Source organism: Photinus pyralis, unplaced genomic scaffold, assembly GCF_008802855.1.
Source record: "Photinus pyralis isolate 1611_PpyrPB1 unplaced genomic scaffold, Ppyr1.3 Ppyr1.4_LG8, whole genome shotgun sequence".
Taxonomy (NCBI): domain Eukaryota; kingdom Metazoa; phylum Arthropoda; class Insecta; order Coleoptera; family Lampyridae; genus Photinus; species Photinus pyralis.
Genome location: NW_022170819.1, coordinates 33,133,186 through 33,141,252, shown reverse-complemented (window position 1 = coordinate 33,141,252; position 8,067 = coordinate 33,133,186). Strand labels below are relative to the sequence as shown.

The window sequence follows — 8,067 nt, the reverse complement described above, 5'->3', positions numbered from 1 at the left end:
GTGGCAGGCATTTTTACAAGTGGGGCTTAAGAAGTTTTTTATGAAGACTTTCCCTGTAATTTTTGTAGAGGAACCATCAACTGTAATTTCAAGTGGTGGCAAGACCACGTTCTAGGTGGTACTCAGCCCTACCTGGCCACCCCCTTGCTATGGGTCTGAAGTACAGGCGTCGTCGTATATTAACAATTCCGAAACTGGCTGATTTGCTTGAAATTTGAAACATGAAAAGCTTTTTGAAGCGATTCGAAAATGGCAGCCTTTTTATCAATAAAATTGATATTATTTGAATTACGTATAACTTTGTAAGGGACAGACCGATTTCGATGAAATTTTGTATCAGTGTTACCGCCGATGGTTCTGACAGCTTCTAGAAACGATTGGAAAATAGGAAATGTCCTTTTGGCTATAAAACCTACATTTACTGAAGGAGGTATGAGCAATCCGATCGCGAGCACTTTTCGGAGCGTTTACTTAAGTGCTCGGCGCTCGAGCGCTTTTTTCTACCCGCGAGCGGTTTTTCCGCCAATGAGCGTTTTTTTCCGCTCGCAAGCTCATTTTTCGCTCGTGAGCGCTTTTAACCGCCCTCAAGCGCTGAAGGATTAAGCGCCGCTCGCGCGCTTTTTTTCCTCTACCGAGCGGTTTTTTTGCGCTCTCGAGCGCTTTTTCCGCTCACGAGCACTTTTCCCGAGCGCTCGCGATAAACCGCTCGAGCACTTTTAGGGGTGCTCGGAGCTCGCAAGCGGTTTCACTTTGCAATACAACTCAATGCTCGCCAGCGTAATTCGGTGCAAGCCTGTTGAGGGCCCAGAACAAGAGAGGAATAATAAATAAATAAATAAATAAATAAATAAATAAATAAAAGTAGAATTGTCAGCTGAAATTGAATTATAGTCAAACGTTCAATAGAGAATATTATCCAAATTCATGTGTCCACTCGGTTTAGGTATAAAATAAATATTTCTCTGTAAAAACGAACATCATGGTGCATTTTTTTTGTAGATTCAATTATAAGGTAAACTAGGGATATTTCATTCAAAATATTTTGGCCCAGTTTTTCTTTTGCGATATAATTATTTAGAATTTCCTAAGAAAATTTGTAAAAAGGAAATATGACTGGAAAAAGAGAGCATAGTACATTTTTAAAATCAATATATTTAAAACGTTACGGTAGTTTAGTGTTTGATTTGGTAAGCAAATTGTTCAATTAATTATCCAAAAGTTGAATATAATTTTCAGAAATAAGTTCTACCATAAGTAATTCTGTATTTTTGTCATTGGCGGGATATTAAAAAGAAATTTATAAGAAATTTGCAATTTTTTATTCAGAATCCACATGTTCATGTAATAGTTTACAACCCTTAAATGAATAGGAAAACCTCTTTCAATAAGAGAGAAAAACTTTTGGCAGCTCCACCATTAAAAGTCTTTAAATATCTTTCGAAATTAACAAAAACAGACTTTAAATTCGTATGACATTTTATAAACTGTCGAAAATCTGCCACAGAATTTATATTGAACAAGGTGTAGACATGGGTATTTACACAATTACAAATTCTAATCCCACAATTGCAACAGTGAAACAAGAGTAGTTCCTTTCAAAATCACGCAATTATGTGAAATTCCAGTTTTTTTACTTGACTGCAACAATAGGCAATTAATATTTAAGTTCGTGCAATATTTGAAGGGGATGATACCATTGGTTTAGCAATCTAGTCTAGGTAAAAATATTATATTTTAACCTTAGCACTTCCTGCTGCCACTAGAACACGATTATTCAATTTGTATACCTACTGAAGAAGGCAGGAGAGAAGCATATTTTTTTTCAAAATTACGATGTATGTATTAGACAAACAAGGTCTCATTAACGCGTAATATGCAAATAAAAATAACTGAACCATATACAAAGTGTATTAGAGTTTTCTTAACAAAATTTAAAAATAGCCCAGTTTACATTTCTGTCCTTCAATTGCTCCAACGATACGGAAACTACAAGACTCAAAAGACGGAAAAATAATTCTTATGCTAAAAATACGTAAATTACATAAATGGTTCCTATTGTACTAACAACAATGCATTTATGAATCTAAAAATGGTAAATATTTCAAATAATTAAATTAGTTTAATTATATAATAGCAAAGATCGGCTTTCTCTCTATTTTTATGACTGAAATGTAAATTAGTATTGAGTACGGGGATCTCAAGGCAAGTGTCCTTGGTAATCCTACCCCTTGGGAGTTGAAGATGTATAAAGACGAACGACGTAAGGCTCAATGGCGCACAACTGTTGGAGTGGTTGAGTGAAGTATTAGGTGAGCATTCTTACTAAAAATTTGCATGATCTAAATAAATTAATTACCAATTATATAATGCGCCTTTAACTGCACGAGATGGGAACGACGCCGTTCGCATGAGAATGATACAAATTAACCTTATTAGGTGTCGATTATGGCGAAATTTGAAATGTTATTACTCGCGATGTCACTCATCTCCCTTGCATCATCTCGACCTCAGCAGATCGACCCGGATGTGCCCACCCCGGTGAGTCTGGGCCTCTTACTAGCAGTCAACTGATCAATTTAATCTCTTTTAGTACGATTTTCAATATAAAGTCGAAAATCCGCCGACGAACACGTTCTTCGGTCAAAGCGAAAATGGTGATCCAGCTGGAAACGTTGCCGGTTCTTACTATACCGTTCTACCAGATGGACGTTTACAGACGGTGGAGTATTTCGTAAATGGAGAATCGGGTTACGTGCCTAGGATTACGTATCAACCTTTTAGTGGGTCTATCTAATGGTCTTATGTGAACGATTATTTAATATTATTTTTTGTATGCAACCATTGCGAATAAATGTTTTTTTTTTACTCTAATTGATGGCCGATGCTGAACGTCGAAGGCCATAGTCCTGGATCCGCAGTGGTTTTAAATATTACGCCACCACTGACAGGTACATCCTTTTTGGGGAGAGAATATTTTGCTAGGAGTTGGAATGACCCTATATTTTATTGTTTGTTTGTTTTAGTGAAGTGTTTATTTCATAGTTTCTTGTTCTTCCGCTAGAGGTCATCTGAATGTAAATTTCGGTACAGACAGTGTGGTTATAATGCGCTATCACTCCCTTTTCTTTGCTTTGTGTTTTTATCTGATTGCAGATTATTGGCGGAGAGCGCCCTTCTGAATTCAGACGGCCGGGGCTAGGATTCAAAGACAATATTTTAATTTCCTCGTATTCCGTTTGTTCATAAGTGGTTTCGATACAGCCCAATTGTAATTAATATATTTTTTTGTTTCAATCATCATCTTCTGATTACGAGTTGATCCCTTCTTGTAAAATTACTTTTGAATTGAAATTTGGATTTTGAGTTTCTTTTTTACTTGTAACGTTTGCAGTCATTCTGCGATTGTACTCGTTTTTTTTACATTTTTGAATCACATTGCAAACATTTATTTAACAAATCCATCTCATTTCTACTCATATCTACTGATTCCTTTCATCCACAACTTGTTTCTATCCATCTCTTAAAAGTAGCTTCCCATTATTCATGTTGGACATTCAAAGCCTGAAAATTCAAGCTATGTTTGGTGCCTGAAAAACCGAAAAATATTTCAAAACTTGACATTAGAGGTAACCTAGATTGCTTTTTTTTTGGGCTTACAATCTTTAATTGAAAAAGTGAATTAAACCCATTGGATTTTTTGTACGTGATCCGACAGAAGCCCTGTGCTCGAATAACCTCCTAATTTTTAGACTAGCAGTTTGGTTGCAGAGTTACACCCTTCTTGGCATTTGCATGGTAAGAAGTTCAGGATGTCACATTGTTTGCCGGTTCCTCTCGTCAGAAGCCTCCTGTTGCTTCAGAAATTCGGGAAGAAATGACTTCCAGAAGATTTTGAAGTTGGTATATTCGTAGTTGCCGCTTTTCTATTCTTTAACGTACAAACTTGTCTGAAGATCATGTATTGGCAATGAAGTTCATCTGACTTAAATTGAAAGTGCGTTCTGCCCAAGTGAACCAATCAAATCAAAGCCCCAAAATGTATTTTTGAATCAAGTATGCGAAATAAATGCATTTTGTTAGTAGTTCAGAGTCATCATATAATGTCACCACAAGTTTGCTTAAAAATTCTAGGATACGTAAGCAATCGTAAATATTCTTACATGATATCTTACCGTTTATACTTACAGATACTGTTTCTGATTGAGAGTTTGATAGTCTACCACTACTTTCTCGAATGGTCTGTACAATTAACGTTGATCCTTCCTACTTACTGGCTCTTATCTTTGATGCTTGCGTACGTATTTGCATATACGTTCGGTAGAGCACACGAATTTAAAGAAGATCGGGTTATAATTGTGGGACCTATTATGAGTGTTGTAACAGGAATCATGCTATTAGGAGAGGATACGATGGTGGTGGCCTTTTCGAAGATAGCATGTGGAATACTAATGCTTGTAGCTTACCTAAGATAGAAAAAATAAAAATGTTTTCAGCGAGCAACTTTAAAATATCTTCATAAATAAGAAAGTTGGCATTCGAAGTGATTTTTACTATATATATGCGATATGTTTACCTTTATTAGAAACATCTGTGGTTAAAATTTCAACAAAAGCTGTTAATAAATAAGAAAGTTGATATTGCGCAGACTGCGCATGCGCACATTTATCGTAAAGACTGTGTTGGTTCAGAGCTAAAGCTATCGAATTCAAACAGACTGCATTCCGTACGAGATGAGACCTGCAACATATACAGTGCATAATCTAATTGCATGCGGTACTTCCTCCATGGAATAGTTAAATCGATGCATACAGAGCAACAGCACACTGATAACACACTTCCTCGTGAATACATAAATAGATACTTAATAAAACAATATAAAGGCATAATCACTTGTACGGTATAACAAACAAACATAATTCAATAACGGTACATAAACATTCTATTCTATGCAAAATGTAAATAATAACAAATTGCGACATGAAATTCAAAGATTAATAGTATACGAAAGAATTACTACCTGTAAAAACACTTTTCAAACCAAACAAAATAAACGCCAGCCCCGCCATTATTCAAACACAACTCGGATTCCAGTACTGTTTTCCCCCAGGTTTCGTTGTGTAAATTTCGTGTTCTTCGGCAGCTGCGCAGAAAGTCTTGCCTAATCGTAGGGGTATGTTACCACAAATTTAACCCTAGAAACTGGTAGCCCGAAACAGCATTTGGAGTTGAGAATCTGTCATCCGAAACTATAAAACATGAAGTAATTCTATATTGAAGAAGTGTGAACGGAAGTAAAAAAGTAGGAAACTTAAAATGAAATGGAAATTGGATGCCTACCTTAACAAAAAAAAATAAAGTACCAGGCTAGCCCAAAAACTTAGTTTGTAACCCTCAACTGGTAGCATTCTTCTCAAAACCCAGTTCCACCCACCTACCCTTGCAGGTGCAATTACTTCCACTTTTTTATTAAATAAGTACTCAAAACTATGTTCATGATCTCAAACAATAAAGTAAAATAAACTGTGTGGAAAATCCTCACACAGTGTGAGCCCCTAACTTTAAATATATCAAGTGAACCTTTAACACTAAATACAAGATAAACGAACGCGAACGATTTTGGTGCGTAGAATCTAAAACAATTCGTACTTTTTCGATCGGACTTCTCAATCATAAGTTATGGACTAGAAACCAATTTCGAAAGAAAATTCAAAGGGCTGTAACTTTTGAACTAGTAGCCCAATCTCGGAACTGTTTGAAATTATGGATTCTACAGGCCACATTCTATAAGAAAATTTTTTTTCCGGGTCGATCTGAGACAATTTTTTTTTCGGGGCTCAAAGAAAGGCAGTGTATAACCTTCCTTTTTTACCAAAAATCGACTGCACCAAAATTTCTCGGGAAAACACTTTTTCTTATTAATTTTGGTGCGTAGAATCCAAAACAATTCGTACTTTTTCGATCAGACTTCTCAATCAAAAGTTATAGACTAGAAACCAATTTCGAAAGAAAATTCAAAGGGCTGTAACTTTTGAACTAGTAGCCCAATCTTGGAACTGTTTGAAATTATGGATTCTACGGGCCACATTATATAAGAAAATTTTTTTTCCGGGTCGATCTGAGACAAATTTTTTTTCGGGGCTCAAAAAAAGGAACTGTTTGAAATTATGGATTCTACAGGCCACTTAGTCCAGTAACTTTGTTCCTGAAAATGGGGGGTACCAAGCGTCAAATCCGGTAGTTCTCATTTTTTGTGGGTAAAAATCGTCAAAATCTGAAAAGAAAACGAATATTCCTCGGTTTTTAGTATATTTGACTATGTTGCGTTCGCCGCTCGAGGCCGAAAACTTGAATTATACGTTGGGTTAACAACATAAGCAATCCCACAAAAAATCAGAACTACCGGATTTGACGCATGGTCTGATGTATATAGTTACTGGACTATAGCACATGTAACATTTTTTTTAATTCAGCCTTAAATTTAGATCTATTTAGTAACCGTTACGCCATCTGTGCATTTCTCGCGCAAGTTCGTTGTTGTTTAGATCGATTTTGTCGATGTCATTTCATAGTTTGTTATTATTCCGCTAGAGCTCATCCGAATGTACCTTTCTGTACAGTGACTCCATAGAGACAGTGTGGTAATACGGTGGCGTTATTTTCTATTAACAGTTGGGAGATCCGCCATGTTTTGGGCGAATACACCGCATTGGTAGAACATATCACTTAAAAAAGAAATTACCACTGGACTACTTTAATAAACAATTAAGGATATTGAAGATATAATGCCACATAATGCTACAGCGTCCCACGTGATTCAGAAACCAATAAAAATCAGACGTCTATTGCTACCACTGTCTTGTATAGTACCTTCTTGATCTTTCCTTGGTCTACCGCGTGCGCGTTGCTTGTTCCTTGTTTTTTTTTAGAGAAGGTCAAGCTCTCGTGGTGTTTGTAGGCAACTCATTTTTGACCGCACGTTAGATTTTTTAAGTCAACGGTTTATACTTTTATATATTGCTGAATGTCGAGTCAAAAGTTTGTCTTTGCTTCTAAACGTAAATTGAATGATTGCTTTCTTTTGAATGCTTGATACGATTTTTCAGTATTCGTGTTACACGACGTGACAAACGTTAGATTTACTTACTCTCGCACTTTATATGCCGCGCTATCACTATATTGTTTCTTTTATTGTGTTTTTATCCGACTGCAAATTATTGGCAGAAAGCACCCTTCTGAGCTCTGAGAGGTAATATTTTAATTTCGTCGTAACCCGACGTTTTTTTACTCCAAGTGTTTTCAAATTTGCCGATTAAACGTTCATTAATTTCTTTTGATCAAAATAATTCTGTTGAAGGAATCTATGTAATTGATCTGTTCCAAAGACTCTAAGACCCAATGAGATATTTGTAAGAAACTCATTCATTACCAAAGTGCCATTATGGTGTATGTGGAAATCGTCACATACCCTCCCGAACCAGTTTGTCTCTGATAACCGAAATGACAACGTGCAGAAACCACAACAAAATTGATTCATGGCTTATTAAAGATTTATTGTAGCTTTTTCGTTTAAACGGCCCCACAAGTTGCAGTGTTTCCTACTTAACAGTAGTTTTTTCATCCTTTACCTAAACTTCTCTAATAGCTACCCATCCAGGATATTTAAACGTTATAGCAATTACAAAATTTGTCCAAGGAATATTCTATAAAGGAAATGAGAGAGTACACAACCTATTTAGATTATAATTTAAAGCAAATTGAAACGATTTTTCAATTTAAATTAATCGGTTTGAATCAACTCTGGAAAAGTACCCGAAGAGACCCTTGTTTTTTTCTACACGATAGTATACTTATCCAAAAAATCCCAAATTCTCAAATATTGCATGTGTAACGTTATGATTACTCTCGCCCCGAATAGAATCTCTGTCTTTTGAAGGGATTGCTGCATCTGCATTCTAGAAGTTAGGCAGTTCTTCTTAGCGGACATTCAAATTATCCAATTGATTTATCAACGAGGATGTGCCCGACCTTCTTTATATATACAAGATGTAAATCTGATTGTTCAGTTTT

General features: G+C 35.9%; 1 protein-coding gene across 3 annotated transcripts; it reads left to right on the top strand.

The window, feature by feature from the left end:
• Positions 1–1,980: 1,980 nt before the first annotated feature.
• Positions 1,981–2,871, top strand: LOC116179629. Of its 3 annotated transcripts, XR_004147009.1 has the most exons (4): positions 1,981–2,092; positions 2,181–2,309; positions 2,437–2,538; positions 2,591–2,723. XR_004147009.1 is itself a non-coding variant. In XM_031499432.1 (3 exons), the coding sequence occupies exons 2-3, from the start codon at positions 2,446–2,448 to the stop codon at positions 2,792–2,794; spliced, it is 297 nt and encodes a 98-aa protein (XP_031355292.1). In that variant the 5' UTR covers positions 2,125–2,309; positions 2,437–2,445; the 3' UTR covers positions 2,795–2,871. The 3 variants fall into 3 exon arrangements, 2 of the variants coding, with proteins under 2 accessions (XP_031355292.1, XP_031355293.1); XM_031499432.1 differs by lacking the exon at positions 1,981–2,092 and having other exon boundaries at positions 2,125–2,309; positions 2,591–2,871; XM_031499433.1 differs by lacking the exons at positions 1,981–2,092; positions 2,181–2,309 and having other exon boundaries at positions 2,328–2,538; positions 2,591–2,871.
• Positions 2,872–8,067: the final 5,196 nt, after the last annotated feature.

Coding starts and splice junctions, on each gene's coding strand:
- LOC116179629 (XM_031499432.1), top strand. CDS start 2,446: ATGGCGAAATTTGAAATGTTATTACTCGCGATGTCACTCATCTCCCTT. Junction 2,539..2,590: donor ACCCGGATGTGCCCACCCCG/GTGAGTCTGGGC, acceptor AATCTCTTTTAG/TACGATTTTCAATATAAAGT.